This window comes from Stegodyphus dumicola, chromosome 1, assembly GCF_044657685.1.
Source record: "Stegodyphus dumicola isolate Sdum_Otavi_A_Nest chromosome 1, ASM4465768v1".
Lineage (NCBI taxonomy): Eukaryota > Metazoa > Arthropoda > Arachnida > Araneae > Eresidae > Stegodyphus > Stegodyphus dumicola.
Window position 1 is genome coordinate 295,238,661 of NC_140768.1, and position 20,216 is coordinate 295,258,876.

At 29.5% G+C, this 20,216-nt stretch overlaps 1 protein-coding gene across 1 annotated transcript in view; it reads right to left on the bottom strand.

Annotated features, from left to right (window-relative positions):
- Positions 1–20,216, bottom strand: part of LOC118196721 (uncharacterized) — a 51,114-nt gene that overhangs the window by 7,966 nt on the left and 22,932 nt on the right. The window contains exons 5-7 of the mRNA XM_035368177.2: positions 18,435–18,514; positions 18,261–18,324; positions 7,490–7,751 (exon numbers count right to left, since the gene is read on the bottom strand). Of these exons, the coding sequence (XP_035224068.2) occupies positions 7,490–7,751; positions 18,261–18,324; positions 18,435–18,514 (406 nt within the window). The remainder of the gene's footprint in view (positions 1–7,489; positions 7,752–18,260; positions 18,325–18,434; positions 18,515–20,216) is intronic.

Below are 20,216 nucleotides of genomic sequence, written 5' to 3' on the forward strand. Positions count from 1 at the left end.
TCACATCATGTTCTTTATGTGTTTTCTCAGCATTAAGAAAGTAATCAAAATAAACTAAAACCCCTGGAATGTAGACATTATTATTATTATTATTATTATTATTATTATTATTATTATTATTTTCATTTCTTGCTTGAAAAAATTCAGGTGCACATAAAAACATCTCTTTGGAAGTTGCAAAAATTTGTTGCATCCAAATGGAGCATTGAATGTACATAAATCACTGCTATTTTTATTTGGGAATTTTTTTTTCAACTTCGAGAGGAGGAAAGACAGTTTTATTACATAATTAAATAAAAGTTCTACATGACCTTTATGAATAGCCTTGTTAAGATTTTGTGAACTTAACTAAAGTCTAATGTTTCTTCTCTATTACCACAAGATTACTAACCTAGACTTAAGGACTTTCCAACTTTAGGAATAATCCCTTGCTTTGCCAGCTGTTTCAATTTCTTCTCAAGTTTAGGGCAATAATTTAGTGATATACGTCTAGATGGGTGGACAATTTTCTTTAATTTTAATATTGTATGTCGCATCAAATTTTCTTACAAAGATTTTCCTGTTATTTTACAGGAACTGCTTTTGTTTCATTGTGACTACATCTATAAGATTCAGTTTTACAATCTTCTAATCCTAATAAAGGTCATGATTTGTTATTTTTGCAATAATAAAATCCACAGTTGCTTGTTTGTTACCAACACTGCTGTTTAAATTAACTCTAACAAAAGATTTAATTTTTATCCTCCACCAAAGCCTCTAAATTTATATATGTTTATCAAATTTCATACTTTCATTCATTGCTAAAAAGATATTTATCTATTAATATAATGTAAAAACACAAATCTAAGCACCAATAACTAACTTAAAATTAACTGCTTTACCAACAATATAAATAATTTCCCCCAATATTTGTTAGAACCCCTTTCCAAACTTTAAAAATACATACAAAGTTTGGGGGAGGAGCCTTCAAGGTAATCACCTTCAAGATAAATCTTTCTGTTTATGAGCATCGCTATGCCATCTCTTGCTCTTGTAAACCATGGTATTTATAACAATAAAGAAAAATTATTTAGCTTACTGCACTTTATTAAGGGGCATTATTTTTCATTAGCTGGGCATTTCCATACTCATATTTCCAATAGTGTTTCTGGCACTGATAACAGACTTTTTGATTCAGATGAATTCTGGGAACCAGTATTAGCATCAATGTCTTTTTTTTTTTTTTTTTTTTTTCATTGAATCAATACTTTTTTTTGGATTGCACAATTTGGGTCAGTTCTTCACTTAATTTAGACATTCTACATAATTTCTACAGCTCTTATTAAAGGAGATATCTTTATCTTAAAATTCTTTCTTGTAGCCCCTTATCATTGATGAGCAGTGTGATGGATAAAATACATTGAGGTTTATATATATATATGGCTATTGAAAGAAATCTTTCCACTACAACATTTTTTAAGATTTTCAGATGCAGTTAAAACTTTATTAAATTCTTTTGGCATCTGTAAAATCAAAGGTATTAAAAAGTTCTACAGCATCTTCACCAAATGAATTGAGTGGAGCTGCATCGTGAAGTCCAGACTGCTGTTCTCTGCTTTTGTTCATTTTCTTTACGCATGTAACTTTTAATGTTTTAGTTAACTTACTTCTGTGTAAGTCCCGTGTTATACATATGTGGTGCACGGGGAGTCTGTATGCTTTCAAATAAAAAAAATAAAAATAAATTCTTTATCATTACCATGTACCAGGTGTAAAAGTATGAAATGTGGATTTCCCCCCTTTAAAAGGTGTTAAATTCAGAAGAATGATAAAAAGTGCTCCATCATTTGTTATACATTTTTTCCATCTTTTGGGCAATTTGTGAATACCACGCCAGTACAAATCTTCCCCTTTTGCTGCAAGCCATTTATCGAGCCATCTTTTTCGCATCTTCGTACGAACCAAAGCACTGTTCAGCAAGTACATGACCGATCGATGCAAACAAATGATAACTGGGAGGAGCCAAGTCTGGTGAGTAAGCCGCATGGGAGAACTTCCCAGCTGAGTGTTTCCAAAGTCACAAACCTGTTTTGCCATATGTGATGGAGCACTGTCATGAAGAAAAATGACTTTGCCTCTTTCGGTATTCTGACCTTTCTTCAAGCAGTGAACAGTTCAGATTGGTCATTTGTTGTTGGTAACATTTAGTATTAACTGGTCCCCCAGGTTTGGGCAGCTCACAGTAGTCCACATGCCTCTGTTCCCACCAAACACAGAGCATTGTCTTTCTACCAAGGTGATTCGGTCTTGTGGTCGATGTGGATGGTTCACCTGGGTCTGCTCATGATTTTTTGCACTTGGGATTATCAAACTAAATCCACTTCTCATCCCCTGTAACTATACAATTTAAAAATGATTTCCTTTCTTACCAAGCAAGAAAAATGTCACACGTGTTTTTGTGCTTTTCCATTTGTCTGTTGTTCAACTGATGTGGTACTCATCGACCAGTCTTCTGAATCTTATTCATCTCTCATGGCCAATTGGAAACAGCTTGTTGATTAATGCCCAATTGCTCACTGAGTTGTTTTTTATTTGTGAATCATTCTTCGTCCAATAATACTTGCAATTCCACATCTTCATATTTTTTGGCAGTTTTCTACATTCCTTGTCTGTAACATCGAAATCAACACTTTTGAAACACTGAAACCATCGTTCAAACGTGTCGTGCAATGGAGCATGTTCACCATAAGCTTCTCAAAGTAATCGGTATAATTCAGCAGCAATTTTCTTCAAATAAAAAGAAAAAAATTAATGCTGTCCACGAATGCTCTTTGTTCGGTGTCAATTTTGGCATACTGAGCACAACACCATGCACACAGTGTTCCAATTTATCACTCGTGTGTGTTTAACAGTTCTTGATGACAATGAAATTGTGCAGTGTCAAATCTTTATAGCACAAACTGCACTGGAGCATCATCTATTGTCTGAAATCTGCATTTCATACTTGTACACCTGGTATATAGTAAACAACTGTTCCAGTTTTTTACCATATTCCCAACTAGACTTAAGCTTACTGGGAATTTCAAGAATTTCATATTTAATTATCGCTATGAGTTGATATTTTGTACCAACTGAAATCTGACAGCAATTGTGCATGTTGTATTTTTGTCTATTAATATTAAAAAGCAATCATTAAGAACTGCATATATTTATAAGCATTAACAATATCAATTCTTAATACAAGACAACTATAACAATCCAAGTACAATTTGTGAATTAAAATATTATGCTGCTGAGGCAATAAATGCTGTAATATCTGGATACGGTTACCAAATATGTAACACAAAAAATGACATGCCTTATTTTGAAATTAAATGTGTATTATGTAGTACTGAAAAACCACACAGAATTAAATAACTGTACAATAAACAGTTAAAAAAATCAATGTTGAAGAAATATATATGTTTCATATTTTCAATGTAACTAATTCAATTTTTGCTATCTTAACAATTCTGATATCTTACATTAAGGGGGGGAACCCCACAGAAGGTTCCAAATTTCTTTCTTACAAATAAAACATAATACAGTGTTCAAAGAGTTATTATTTATGACCTTGTTTACTGAATCAGTTTATCTTAAGAGGCAGTTGTTTCCATTATGTTCTTCAAATGTAAAACAAAAATTAGTTTTGAAAAATTACTAGATAAAATTGAACTTATATCATAGTTTGGCAAAATCCTGTTTATATCCAAATTATCATTGCAGACACATTTTATGATAATCCATTGTCAGATTCATTTTTATAAAAATATGGAAATGATTCATTGTTTGATATTTTTTCACATAAATGGTATTTTGAATGCAGCCTTCATAAATTAAACTTCAAAATGTTCTTTTTTAAGCATACTTCATTTACATCAATTAAAGGATAATAATATGCACCTTTAATTACAAGGTAACCATTAAATTTTTCAATCAGTTTTAAATTATTAAACCAAAATTCCTCAGATGCATTTTGAAAAAATGGATAAAATTAATAGCAGTATACTTTTGCATAAATATTTTTAAAAAAGGAAAAATTAAATACTGCATGAACTTAAAAAAATAACAATACATAACATAAATAATTGTAAATTAACAGTTTCAAAAATACTCTTAAAAAATATCTTATAGGTTAGCAATAGTCCATTGGTAAATAACCTCACAAAAGATAAAAGTGACTAAGAATAATCCGCAGAGCAATTTACTGGAATCTTTGGTGCTTTCTTCTTGGAAATTTACTCATTTTTCAAGGTTCATACACATTTCTGCACACAGAAATTAAGGACTTTTAATGTAAAAAATTAAGGACCTATGAGCAAATGGGATCTGAATAAATTCAATTAAAAATATTATCTATGCCTGAACTTCACTTTTGTAATACCATAAATAGATCCGTAAGTAGGATGCATAAACTTAATTAACATTCTTATTAGAAAGTTTTAAATATTTTGTACTTATAATAATTGGGCATGTTTGATAGAAAATAAGTGACATTTTATTTGTGTTTTACTAACTTTTTTTTTTTTTTTTTTTTTTTTTTTAATGTCTCATTTTGTCACATATTTGCTCAGTCTAGAGGTTTAGTAAATAGTAAGCAGATGTTATGTCAAGCGGCATAGGTTAAAATGAGAAGTAAAATCATAATCAGCATGATTCATAAGAAAAGAGCCTAGCCATTGCCTAGAGAGAGAGAGAGAGACCTGCTGATCAGAACAAACCTGAAAGGCCTGATGTAGGCACAGTTGGGCAAGTTCTGAAAGTTAGCTGGGCTCTGTCTGATGCAGTTACTGTTGTAGCTTCATGTAGAGTTCCAGGGTTTGTGACTAAGTTAATATACTTTAAGGTTCTAATAAGCCACTAAAGCACCAGAGGAGATAAGTAGTTTTTCATTATTTTAAGTCTCACTAGATGCAAAGAACATTTACATTTTTGTGTTTTATTTTGTCACCATGGTAAGGGTTAATGAAAGGCAATAACTCACTTTAATATGTAAGATAATTTTTAAGGGTAAGCAGTTAGTTATAAATAATTAAATTAGGTAATTAGATAACCTTAGTCATTATGGATTTACATGACCACTATTACATTTTATTTTTTAACAATATTTGTTAAAAAAAAAGCCCTATTAAAATCAAAATCTAATAACATTTCACAGTTTCAAATACATGTAATTTATGACATTAGGATAATTACACATTAAAAGCTACAAAACATTTATGTTTTATAACAACAACACTAAAAAAAAAAAATATTTATCCGTTATTTTCATTTGAAGCCTTCCCAAACATTTTGGCTACTGTATATCGATTTCTTTCTCTTTAAGCATCTTTTCTAACAATTAAAGATTTGTCTCAATATGCAAACCAATGTAACTCACTTTAATATGCAGAGATAATTTTCAAGGGTAAGCAGTTAGTCATAAGTAATTAAATTAGGAATTAGACAACCTTAGTCATTATGGATTTACGTTTATTAAATTTGATTTTTTTAACAATATTTGTTAATAAAGCCGTATTAAAATCACAATATAATAAAATTTCACAGTTTAAAATACATGTAATTTATGATATTGATTCTTAAACGATATTAGGATAACAAAACAATAAAATATTTATGCATCTTTTTAATTTGAAGCCTTCCCAGACATTTTGGCTAATTTATATTGATTTCCTTCTCTTTACGCATCTTTTCTAACAATTAGAATTTGTCTCAATATGCAAAAGAATGTCCTCACTAGTTTCTGCGTGTTTTATCTTTTAATCTGTCAACCTCTCCACAATGTACCTATGAGTATTTATTTGATCTAGTAAAAGTTAAATAGTCGACAGGCCCACCCCCAACAGATGTGAAGCAAATTATCGCTATGCTTGAAAGTAACTACAAAGTTTTAAATAAATTTTTTTCTTAAAAAGAACTTAGAACATAAGAGCGGAGGTCAGAAACACACTCCAGAAACCTCAGTTTAAAAACTGTCTAAGTGATTTGCATTCTGGTGAGAAAATAGAAATGGGAAATTATAGCAAAAACTGAAATTGTAAACAACTGGCTAGTTTACATAATAATAACTGTACATATCTTTGAAGAATAATTTTCTTTCTCTTTAAGTATTCAGGTTCATTCTTCCACATTTCCTTTTCATTTTAGAATTTTTTTTTTTTTAATTAAAGATTTCTGTTATTCTAAATAAACTAAATGCATTTAGAATGTATAGAAAAAGCTGCTGATTTTATTTCTTTACTAATATGAACATTCAGAAGAGATATAAAATATATATGATAAGGTCCAATTACAGAGCTGATGTAGCATAATTTTTAGAATTTAGTGACACACCGAGCAAGAAAATCTAGAAATGGCGAAACTTTTAGAATTTAGAACAGGCACTGGAAGCAGAATTTAAGATCCACAGAGAAAATGCCTAATGCCAGCCCAGGGTATGATGCATTAAGACATATTAGATGAATCTTTTAAATTGTCTGTTTTCAATTTATTTATTGATAAAAAAATTCCTTTCTATAATGTCTCTCCATATGATAAGATTAGAAGCATTTTTTTATATTTTCCATGCTTGTGTCTGGTGAAAAGTAGAGAAAACAAAGGGAAGATAAAAATGTTAAGAAAAATATTTTATTATCAGAACTAAAATATTCAACTAGACTGTTTTCAATGTTCTTCCAGACGTTCTCCAAAAGGTAAGAAATTACATGTTTAATACCATGGAGACATTTTCATTTTGTCACATTTTTCTGGAATCTTCTAGAATCGTGGATCTATAAATCTTGCCTCCATATCTTTCTAAACTTTCCAAGCTGCAATGTCCTAAAGAAAAATTACCCCTACCAATTCTGTAACAGCATAAAGCCAGAAATATTTTGAAAAAAAAAAAAAAAAAAAAAAAAAATGAGAGGAAAGTGTAAAATTAATTTTATAGAGAAAACCAGGTCTTAATTTCTAATTTCTTCAGGTCAAAATGTTAATTCACACTCAAAATGGTAGTCGTAAAAATAGACAGAAATTTCAGATGATTAAAATTAAGGTACCTTCTGCTAATTTTGGCAGAAATTAAGGACCTTACGAACTCTGTTTTTAAGGAAATTTTAATCTACTGCACAAATTTTAATTACTATAATTTTACCAATATACACAGATACTTTAAAGGTCATCTATTTCTCAGACAAAAATTTCACAGTTCAGTTATTTGGTATACAATATACTGTCAGACAAAAATTTCACAGTTCAGTTATTTGGTCACTTATTTCATTTATAAAATATATACTCTACTTGTAAGGAAACAATATATACCTTAAATTAATAAAAAAAAAAAAAAAAAAAAAAAAAAAAAAAAAAACGAGATGATTGATTTTTGAACTTACTAATTCACCATTATTAAGTCATGTAAGCAAAATTCAGTCGAGCGAGTTTAACTATACAATAAATGTAACTTAATAATATTCAATCACTTATCACTTACTGTGTATTATTACAGTTAATGTTTAGTTTCAAAGCTGGTTTACAATGTAGTTCTTCTGAATGCTGAGAACCATCATCTGAGCATTCTGGCATGCTTCGATCTGATTCTCCTTCTCTGAGTTCTGATTCAGCTTCCATCAATTCTAAATTTTCTAACTTGATTCGATACTCTTCATCAGAATTATTACAGTTCTGATTGTCAGCATCCTGTTTTAATTCTGCAAGCTTTTGCCTATATGCTTTAACATTCTTTCTATGCTGTTCTAAAAATGATAAAAGAAATCAAATATGACATACTAATACAAAGACTAAAGGTATTGAATGATATACACTACTCATATATTTCTTCCCCTTGCATATTTTTCCTTCTAGCACTTTTAGCATATAATTTAGAAATTTATGATCTATAATGAAATAAATATAAACAGATAAGAAGGTATGCAGTGCAAGTTTAAAGAATATTGCTGAGATTAAGAACTGTAGGACTTCTTTAAAACACAGAAAAGAGTAACATTATTACATCGATTCACATTTCCTTTATAATGTGCTGCATTCTTGATATAACCATTTCCCTCAGAAAAGTGTTCTGCATAATTTTTATCATTTTCAAGAAGTAAAATTAATAATAAAAGGGATAAAATTATACAAGTAAACAGAGTACTCAACATAGGACAAAATAAAGAGCAAACTACATAAATTTTATGAATATCTACTAAAATTAAATATTTCATAGATTTAAATAATTAATGTAATTACAGTTGAAAATATTTAAATCTGAAGCTCTTGTTCAGCTAACACTCATTTATTTCCCCCCCCACACACACACACAATTAAAATTAGATTTTCTGTGCAAAACAAGCAATTTGGCCAGACGGATTTTTCAGTGCCCAAAATTGAGTTAATTTGTGGTTCCACTCAGCAAAAAGACACTGAATTTGGTGCTCAAACTGAATTCACTATTCTACCAACTTTCAAATGTAAACAAATGGTGGCTTTGTTAGGCTCAGTCGCACTTACACAACTTTTAAATTGTTGATAATTCTACAATTATTGCATGTAGATTAACTAAAGGCATAACAACCTTAACCAGAACATAAGAAAAACAGAATTCAATCACTTTTAAAGCAAAAAAATACACAATTTACCAACATATAAGAATAAGAAACTGATACGCCAAGCTGGGTTACAGAATGGGTATGTGTGTGTATATATATATATCTAATTTATAATAAGAAAGCTTTCCATATACTATCTCCAAGGACCACAAATTGTTCCTTGGAGATGGTATATGGATGGTATAATAAAATAAATAATCTTCAATAACATCCAAAATAGAAACATTTATATCAAATTCGTTTTCCCAAAATAAAAGAAAAAGCAAATTAAAAACCATTTATTTAAAACCATGAATGAAAAAAAAATTTTTGTTTAGTCAGATGATTAAATATTTTAAATAGTAATTTCAATTACACACACACACATATATATATATATATATATATATATATATATATACATATAAATGTTTCATGTGACTGATTGCAACCAAAAAAGGAGGTGCACAACTACATGTTATAGCAGTCCCATATACAAAACTTCAATGTTCTAAGGCTACTTCTTTTTGAGTTATGCGAGATACATATGTACAAACATCACAAAAATAACTCTTCTGAATCCATTTTGGAAAAAAGAATCCTTTACTCTGTCTATGTGTACACATGTCATGCAAAAACATGATTTAAGTGGATTCGAGAGCAGTCAAAATGGATATTTTTGTCGAAATATCATACCCAAAATTTTTCACGATCACAATACTTTCCTTACTTTGTACAAGGAAGTAAAAATTCAGAAATTACAGACTGCAGAGTGATTTATCATTTATAAAATTCAAATACATTAGAAACATTTCTCATTAATGAAAATCTGTTCTTATTAAAGTACTAAAACTGAATGCTACTGTTAAATAAACTGCATTAAATGAAATGATGATATAATACTTTCAAAGAATAAATTACTGAAATTAGCTTTGGCAAGAAATAAGATAACTAGCTTAATTAAAACAATAGCTATATCAATCAAACATATTTAAAACAAATAATAATAATAATTTATTTTAAAATGCAAACAAAAATAATTTTAAAAAGTAATCTAATTTCAACATCACAGGAAGAAAAATTATAAGGAAATATCACATTTCTCTGTGTTCACTCTCATGGTATAACTGATTAGCAACCAAACAGGCTACAGAAAGATTTGTGATTTGAATCCGGGTAAAAGCATATTGATTTTTCACATTTTTAGCTCTGAAAAGCCTAAGGAGTCTCTACTAAAATATGGTGGATGACCTAGATTTGGCTAACTGGATCTCATACCTCTTCACAGTCACTTCTTAAGTAAGGAAGAATGTAAAGAATTATTAGTGGCATAAGTAGTTAACACTTTCATTAGGAAAGTGGAAAATCTTAGTTTGAGTTCCAGAAAGGAAACTGATTTTTCATGTTTTTCAGATCTAAAAAAAGCTTAATAATTTCTACAAAGTTTTATACTAAATAAATGATCAGTAATATTTCTCCAATTTCAAGCCATTCAATGGAAATTATATTAAGGCAAATTTTCAGCATTATGCAACAAAACAATAATTTAGGTATGCATAAATAGCGTATCTTAAGGGGAAAAAATTGCAAATAACCTCATACAGCTATTAAAATTAATTATATATTTGCATGAGAAATACACCTCACACGGATATTAAAATTGAAAATGAAATCAAAAAGTTTTGAAATTCATAAAAAAAAGGAAATATCCTAATAAGAAATTTGTAGAGAAAACTATCTTAAATGTATTCACTACACTCAGTAAGCAAAATCCATAATGACATACCACAGTTAACAATAAAAGGTCACTAAATGCTTTCTTTATAAAGAAGAATTTGACTAAAATTAGAGAGAAAAAAATTATGAATAAATACTTGGATAAAAGTAGTAAATACCTTAAATCTTTAAAATGAAACCATAAAGAGAAAAATGACTCAATATACAATAGAAGTTTACAGAAAATTTCGAAATTGCATAAATATTGTGAAAAGGGAAATAATTTTCCAGAAAATAAAATAAATAATGCTTAATAACATCCAAAATAGAAACATTTATATCAAATTCTTTTTCCCCAAAATAAAAGGAAAAGCATATTAAAACAGGAAATGAAAATAAACAATTGCTAATTTCAGTCAGGAAGAGTAACTGTAATCCTTTTGATAGGTAAACACCAAATTTTGTACAAAAATCGATTCTGAGTTGTTGTTTTTTTTTTTAAATCAATGACGTATTTCAAAATCCTCTTTCACCAAATCTATTTTTCAAAATCATTAGCTACTATTAAAGTTATATCGATTTTCCTGAGGCATAATATCTCTATGGAATAGAAGTAAATGAAAATGTAGTGTTTAATTTTTAATATTCCTATCAACACATAGTTCATGTAAAAAATTTTTGTATAAAAATTTACTGCTACTGAATGGCACAATGCTTGATTACATGATGTAAAACAAGACATCTCTCTTCCTTGTATTTGGCTGAGAATTTCATCCTTTTACCAATTTCTATTTGACATTAGCTTTATTTTGAACAATTTAAAAAAATAGGCTTGTAGGCAATAAGCTTTTATTTAAAATGGGTATGAGAATTAATCATTAAAAGGAGAAAAATAATTTATCATTTAGTTTAATGGGAATAAGGGATTAAATAATTCTATTTACAGAATTCATCTACAATTTTCTGTCACAACTAATAAAAGTGTGGGACAGCCATGATAAATCTAAAAAAGGTAATGGTTTTTACATTTAACAATGCAAAAAAATTCATGGATTTTAGAATTTGGTGCCCATTTTTATTATATGATAAATTATTTTCCTTATTTTAGTGTATTAATTATCACATACAATTTAAACAAATAAATGATATTCATTAATAAAAACCCTTAATTGTATTTTATTTTCTATTTTCAGTCTTAATTGCACGTTGTCAATGATGGAATTTTTAGTCATTATTAAAACAAAAGCAATAAATAACAGCAAAATTAGGAAATAAAGAAAAATAACGGAACCTCATTAAAGAATGAAGCAATCGCTTTATCAAATCAATTAAATTTCTTCGAAGTTTTTTCTAAAACTGAATAACTCACTCGGTTTTAGAAACTGGATGTAATAACAATGTTGCCACGAGCATTTTACTTAAAGCTAAAATCAAAAAAGAATATCACTAACTCATTATTATGTGCGCAAAGATGACAAAATCAAAGCAACTTTTACGTGAGATAGGCTTTATTTCTCTTCCTGCTTCAGACTGCAACATGTTTTTTTTTTTTAATGTAGAATATCACTCAATTAATATATTTTGACTATTCTTGTTTTAAAAGAAGACAAAAAGTTTGCTTCATACCCGATACACTTTTAAATGCTGGAATTTTCCAGTCATAAATGTCAAATAAATCGAACAATTTAAAAAAATTCTCCAAAAATTTAGAAATAAATTAAAAATTTTCATACAAGTTTCATCAAAAAGAACTTTTCACTTTATTTGATGTCGTAAACAGTAAAATTCTGATATGCTTGATTAGTTTGTTAAACGAAGATATGCGTGAAAAATGGTTTAAACATTAAATCTAAAAAAATCTAAACTGAATTTTTTAAAAAAAAAATCTCTTAACCACTTTGCAATGTCATTGACAAACAGTCTGTGGACAAAATTTGAATTTGGTATCTTATCAGAAAGTAGGTTAAAAACTGATGTCAAAGACCAGAAAAACAGACCTTTGTTTTTCTGGTCTTAATTAAAAAATTCAGTAAACATTCATATAGAAAGCATCAACACCTGTTGTAATAAAACATCTAAATGTAAATTACAGTACAAAGATCTGGACTCGTCGGGACTTTGGCGATTCCGAATTTGAGATTTTTCCGGATATTAGATCATCAGTTTAATGTTTGTAAGATGGCATGTAAAAATTGTAAAATTAAAAATATGAAATTGATTTATGAAATAGTAAAGCATTTATGATCTAAAGGGTAACAAAATTTACAAAAAAAAAAAAAAAAAAAAAAAAAAAAACTTAATATTTATGTTTACTTTATTAAGCATTTCTTACAATGTAAGTTGCTTTTTTGTGCTAATATTTTCTCTTTAATTCTGTACACAGATATAATTTTTTATTCAGTTACAAAGTTCCATTGTTCAAGTCTTGTAATTGCTGTGTCAAGAATTCCGACTAACTTGTCAATCGAAATTTTTGCATTTTCGATAACCTGTCAACCCTTCTTCACTATCGGTAGCAATATTTTCTGAATGTAGAACCATATTGCAGATTTCGCGTCTGTTTATTGATTGAAAATTGGGGCAATGTCATCGCACATCATCTTCATTTATTACCACTTCTCCACATTTTTTTAAAAATTCCATTAATTGGAAAATTTAACCTTTGGTTTGCAATATAAAAATTCTAATATATATTTGCATTTCAGAGAGCGCAGTATTCCAGTATCCATAGGCTGAATGATGAACGTACAGTTTGGAGGAAAGAATAATATCGATACATTATCTTTCACTAAAACTTTAAGTGAAGTATGAGCCTAACAGTTCGTCTACAATCAGAACAATTTTTGCGTCATCAGGTAAACCAACCGAATTCTGCTGAGCCTCGGGTATGAAACGATTTTTAAACCAATCATTCATTAACACTTGTGTAATCCGTGTTCTTTTATTTGTACAATATATAACGGGGAAACTTTTTACACCTTTAAATGCTGAAAGTCTGGAATTTTTTTCGATTACGAAAACTTTACACTTATGCATTCCTGCCGCATTTGTGCTAAAATTGCTAGTCCAGTTTCCAAGTTATTTTGCAGTAGCGTATTGCCAGAAAAGACCAGTTTCATCAGCATTGTAAATTTTTTTCTGGAGAAAACTTTTAACTATTAATGAGTTCAATGAATTCATTTCCAAATAGTTCAGCAGCTTCAGTATCAGCTAAAGCTTTTCTACCTGAAATTCTTAATTACCTTATACCATGGCGACTTTTAAATTTGGTTTGTGCACTCAGTTTTTTTTTTAAGTTCATTTCTTAGTGAAATATTTTAGCTTGCACCAATAGCATTTGACCTGTCAATGGTACGCCCTCGCTGCAACACTGTCTGACCCATTCAATCATCACTTTGCCATGATCTTGACTTTTAGCATAACGAATCATTTTTCTGTTATTCATCGCAAGCAGGGTGCCCGAATCCACAAAAAATTCAGAAAGTTCCTTTTTCTGTTATCTTATGTCATATGCAGTTAACTATCCAACGCCATACTCCTCACATAATTTTCCTTCCTCCATTTTTTGCAGCAATTCTACATTTTGTATAATGGACATCGAAACATACTTTTGCTTTGTAGATCCTGTAACAGCTGCATAATTAAAAACTCTTTTCGACATGATCAAAAGCTGTCACTTTTAATTTTCATCAAATTGCTGTAATAAAAATAGTCTAGAAGAAATAATTGAGCTGGATCAAATCAGAAAGCTAAGGAACAGCGCAATCTGCTATATTGGCTTACATTCCTTGGAATCAGTAAAGTATTATTTTAGCCTTGCTTAATAGCATCCGCTATACACATTATTGGCTATATGTCATGAGACTGGGGACAAAAGACAAGTTTTTCCGTTGAATTTTTCCTTGATTCTATCGCGCGTTGAGACATCATCACTTGTCTCAATGCGCGATAGAATCAAGGAAAAATTCAATGGATTGATTGTATTACTTAAGTTATTTCTTATACTTAAGTTATTTCTTATACTATGATAGTATTACTTAAGTTATTTCTTATACTATTGATTGTATTACTTAAGTTATTTCTTATACAAGCCTGATTGTATTACTTAAGTTATTTCTTATACTTCCATCTATTTCTTGCACATGCTTAAGGCTGATCTGAATCCTGAATAAATAAATTCCCACATATACTTAATGCGTTTTGAGGACCAGCGCTAGATATCTTACCGCCTGATGCAGTCTCTGCAGGTACTAAATTCTGCTAACAAGCGCCCAAGTTCTAAATTTTTGTGGCCCGTAAATTTTGGGTCATAGTGCGTTCCCTAAACTCTAAAAATATTTTCATCCTTTAATTTTTGTTGCTCGGTTCTTCTCTAAATTCCAAAAATCTTGTCTTCGGTAAATTCTGCCGCATGGTGCAGCCATACGAGCTCTGGCACCAGTTCTGGGTTTACGTGAAAAACAAATCAGTTATTCTTTAGCAGTAAATGTAATCTTATGGCCTATGAATATCATCAAGCATATGGAAAGAAACTTTTGTTAAATTTTTCCTCGTTAATATTTCTTAGCGCATTTAAGATAAATCTGTAATCATTGCCAAGCGTAAGAATGTCAGCATAAAAGTTTACCATACTCTTTGTACTAATATAAAAAAAAATTGTTTGGGCATCGCCTGTACGAGTCATTGCTCAAGTTGTCATGTGTTGATAAACATGTGGTGATTGGCGTCAGGGATATAAAGTATTATCAGGAGTAAAATCAACGATGTTTCTATATAGAATGTTTTGGTTTGAGATCGCAGCTATGGAGCCAAATTATTGCTCACACAAATTTATGCTAAATTATTGTTTCTTCAATAATGAGGTATTTATTTAGTGCCGAAGGGAAATTAAAAATCAGGACTCTCCACATGTTTTATCTGTGGGGGGAGGGAAATCAAATGCATATGCATAAAGCACATATTAAAAAAAAATTGTTGCCAGTTTTGGGGTCCGGATTTGAGATCATTCCGGATATTGGACGTCCGGATCTCGGACTTTGTACTGTATAATATCCTTCAAAAAGGAAAAAACTATGATCAATATAAACATACTGAACATCAAACTTAATCAAAATGTTCATTTTAACTATATGAACTGCAAGTGAATAGCATGTTTAATACAGAACAGTATTTACAAAGAAAGAGGATTTTCTTTTTTGATTTGCTCAAAATCAGTTTTTTACTAAGATTACCTTTATCCCAACAGTTATAGCAAAGAAACTAAGTTTTTTTTAATATGCATTAATCATCATTCTGTGCACTGTAAGTACAAAAATTACACACAGATTCACATTTCAAAACTATAAAATAAAAGCAGAAGTTTTGTGGGTTGCCCCTATTTAATATTAGTATCCATATTTTATATTTTAACTGCTTCTCACAGTTACATTTAGCAATAGCAAGTGAAAAAATAGAAAATAAAGGAGTCAAGGGAAATTAATTACTTTTCGATATTTCGACAAAAATTATACAGTCAAAAGTCGTTAATCCAGACTTGTCGGGACTTCGGCGATTCCGGATTATAGATCATCAGTTTAAATCTGGTAAGAAGGCATTATTTCTTTTCAGAAATTATAAAATTAAAAATATGAAACCGTAATTTATGAAATAAAGAACAATTATGATCTAAAGGGTATCAAAATTTCCAAAAAGTAAAAGCTTAATATTTATTTGTTTACTTTATTAAATATTTCTTTCAATGTAAGTTATTTAAGTTGCTTCGTTTCATGTGATAATACTTTCTCTTTAATTCTATTAAACAGACATAATTTCTTGTTTAGTTACAAAGTTCTGCTGTTCAAGTCCTATAATTGCAGTGTCGAGAATACCAACTAATTTGTCAATCGAAATTTTTTCGTTTTCAATAACCTCTGTGTCACTTTCTTCACTATCGGAAGTGAATTATAATGACGAGGAACTTGATTTAAATCATATCAAAGACGGAGTACACTGAGATGAAATACTACATTTAGTAATGAATTATAAGCCAAATAAAATAAAAACATCTGCCCTGAAGATAAGGATAGTGCTTACAGATCAACTTCCAATTCATTGCGCATTGTGAGAATGTTTGTTAAATTCAAATACATGAAGGTGATTTTCATATACTTTTAGCTACTGAAAGAAATTATTAACTAGAACACACATGAAAATAGAAAAAAACTTCAAGAAATTTAATTGATTTATATAATAGCAAATCGGATATCACTTACCAGTTAGAAGTTGCATGTTTTTCGTGATGAACTTCTCATGATTTAAACTATATACAACCTTCTAATACAGCATAATTTTTGTAAAGAAATTTCTTCAGAAGACTTCAAATAAAAAATTTCAAAATATTTTTATACCTTGGACATGAGTAAGTCTCATCCAAATTTTAAAAATTATGCTTTGAAGCTTAATCATTCATCATTTCTAGGATTCAATCTTAACAATAAAGATTTAAATTAGATAAAAATTATCTAGTACTGCAATAAGCAATTCATATTTCCTTTTCCTGGCCTACTATTACTACATTTTTTGTAATAATTTGTGACTTTTTTAAACTAGCAGCCGTTTATTAGTATATTCAAATTGGGTTCTACTGAACTCCAAAGATGTCGCAAGTGTTTTCAGAAATTCAGCATCTTTTTTTTTTTTAAAGTTGTTATCATGTTACAATATTTTTTTACCTTTTTTTATGCTGTTTATGGTATTTTACATTGATCTGAAACTTAAAGTTTTAACAATTTTAAATGTCCAAAACATGCTATGGATATGAGGATTAAGAATCAAGTTTTCCCAGATGACTTTTGCAGTGTTCACTGCTGTATTAATATTTTAGCATGCTAAATGATTCTTTATGATCATTAATCAGAACCTAATCTACTATGTATCAAACTGATTTATTAGATAATTGTTATAACTTCACAATGAAATAAAAAACGAATGATTTTTGTTCAAAGTTTGGAAACGCATAAAAATCATAGGCTAATAAAGCTCAACAAAATAAAATACATCGATAGAAAAATATTCTTTACTAAAAATAGTAAAAAACTGGGAAAAAAATCCTTTCTTTCGTATTCTAAAAATTTTTGATTATCTCAAATCTTTCATATAAGAATATTAAGAAAGAGAGGGGAAAGTGCTTTTATTTAATATTAATAGATTTTAATTATACCCAAACTTGAAATCTGTGTTTAATGAACATAAATTTAAGTATACAAAATTTTTGTAAATAAACCTATGGTTATTAAAAATCTACAAATGAAATTTAGTAAATGACGTACATAATCAAAACTCTCAAATCCAAAAGTTGATTTTCAGATTAATTTAAAACGGAAAATAACTTCCAGAATCTTTTTTACTTAATGCAAATGGAAAGGAATTATTTAAGAACTAAAACAAATTAATTCTAATTATGGAATGCTGAATTATCTCCTGAAAATGAAAGAAATCAGGCACTCATGCCTGCCACTAATTGACACTGGTTATCAATACCCACTGAAATTATAACCATCTCTCCTTTCTCTCTCTATTTTGTTTTGTTTCAATAAATGCTTCTACTAGATATCAATAAAATTAATCTTTCTAAAGTGCTGAAATGCTTTTAGGTTCCAAATATTCAATTAAATTAAATGGTTAGGATTCCAAATCTCCCCCCCCCCTTTTTTTTTTTTTAAATTTTAGTGCAAAGTAACAGTAGTTCGACCCTCATCGGAAAGTTCCAGAAATTTATGATTATGCCATTCTTAATTCTTTTTATGGATGGCTATTTATCTTACAACTGAAATTTTAAGTGGAGTTGTTTTTAAAAAATACATACGCAATTATATCTCACAATGTCATTAATTAAAGCCATTTTTCAAAAGGCTTGCCTTAAAACAAATTTTCTGATATAGAAGTATTCTAAGCAACATTTGCATAGTTGGAGAAATAATTTACCTCTCCACTTTCTCTCCTCCTCTTCATCATAATTTTCCACAATGTCTAAAAACTCTCCATTATGCTAAAAAAAAAAATACTGCTTTTTTAAAATATGAAAAAATAATATGTTCAACTAAAAATAATCTTTAAAAGATATTTAAATTCTTTAAATAAAATTCATACAATACGTACATATTCTTCACTTAAATAGTTCAACTCGTTTTCATGCAACTGCTTTTCTTGGTGGAAATCTTCCAACATCTTTGAACACCCTAGGAATGTTTGTTTATCAAAATATAATTATTTTGCACAGTTAAGAATTATTACAAAAATCAGTTTTAAGCAGTTTAAAGTACAGTGGAACCACGAGATACGAGCAGCTCTATATACGAGAAATTTGAGATACGAGGAAAATATGAGCGAAAAATTTGTCTCTAAATACGAGCATTGATTCGAGTAATGAGCAAAATCAGCCAGGCTGTTGGTATGCATGGCACTATTTCCTGATTCGGCTCGACTCGGGGAATCCCCTCGTCAGATCACTCAGTGTTCTTTCATCTACATGTTTGTGTGCTTGTGAGTTAATTGTTTTTTACATTTAATGTGAAAATAATTTTTTCACAATGCCTTCCAAGAAGATTGTTGCCTCAGATAATGCTGCAAAAAAAATGAAGGAAGCCATTGCCGTTGAAATTAAAAACGAAATCATAGATAAACATGAGCGTGGTGTAAGAATGACGGAATTGGCAAAGACTTACGGCTGTTTGACATCGACGATCTGTTTTATTCTGAAGAAGGAGGAAGAAATTAAGAAACTTTATGTGGCCAAAGTAATTATAGTTCGACCGCCTCATCCGCAAACACGCATGCACCATTCGGACCAAATTATTCTCAAAATAGGGTGGAAGGATGGAGACTTCCTTTCCTCCAGCATAGCTCTTTCCAGAGAAGAGAAGACCTTCACGTCACAGCAAGTGATACCGCCCCTTTTGGACGAGTCTATGTGTTTTGGCAGAATGCCAACCAGTGTTGCGCTTCAGACGGTTGAACTATACATTACTTCCAAGCACCATCCAAAACTCCTGTAAGATGTTGAGAAGCTATTGTTGGTGTGCATTAATGAGTAGCAGTTAAAAGGCTATTCGGTGTTGGAAGCAGTTAATGCGGGAAAAAAAAGGTAAACTACGGTTATATTAATTTCCAGTGTTATTTATTAGAAAAATTGATTTTTATGTTGGGGAGAGCAGAATGGATTAAATGGATTTCTATTATTTTCAATGGGGAAGTTTGTTTTCAGATACGAGAAATTTGCTATACGAGCTCAATGCTGGAACAAATTAAACTCGTATCTTAAAGTTCCACTGTAGGTAAAACTTACGTATGACTACAGGTTAGTTTTATTAATATTCTTGACATATGAAGTCAAGAATATTTGACTTGAACATTTGACAATGTTGACCATCTTATTCATCACAGCATGTTTTTGACTCAGTAGGGAGCTAACCATTTCATTACATTATTTTATTTCTTAGCCATGGACAAACAGATGGTGACTCATAAAAATTAAAAGTTTCAGCGCCCTTATTCTGGGTCGCTCTAAAAATTCAAACTATCCTAAAAGTATTAGAGAATAAAAGATTTACCCATAATTTTCTGAACTTTGCTATATCATATATTATTTTTAAGTCTATTATTGGTACTCACGTATAAACGCAACCACTTTGGCGCAATTTCACAACTTTTTACAAAAACTGGAAAAGAATGACGCTGTAAGTCATCACTCTATTGCAAAAATTTATTTATTAAATATAAAATATTATTTCATGTATGATTTAAATTCTAATTACATATTTATCTCAAAAATCAATCAATCAATACACCTATTTGATTTTAATTTCTTTTGTTTAGGCAGAAAATTCACGGCGATTGCTTTAATAACAGATTCAAAACATTTGTTCCCTTTGAAGATTCTTC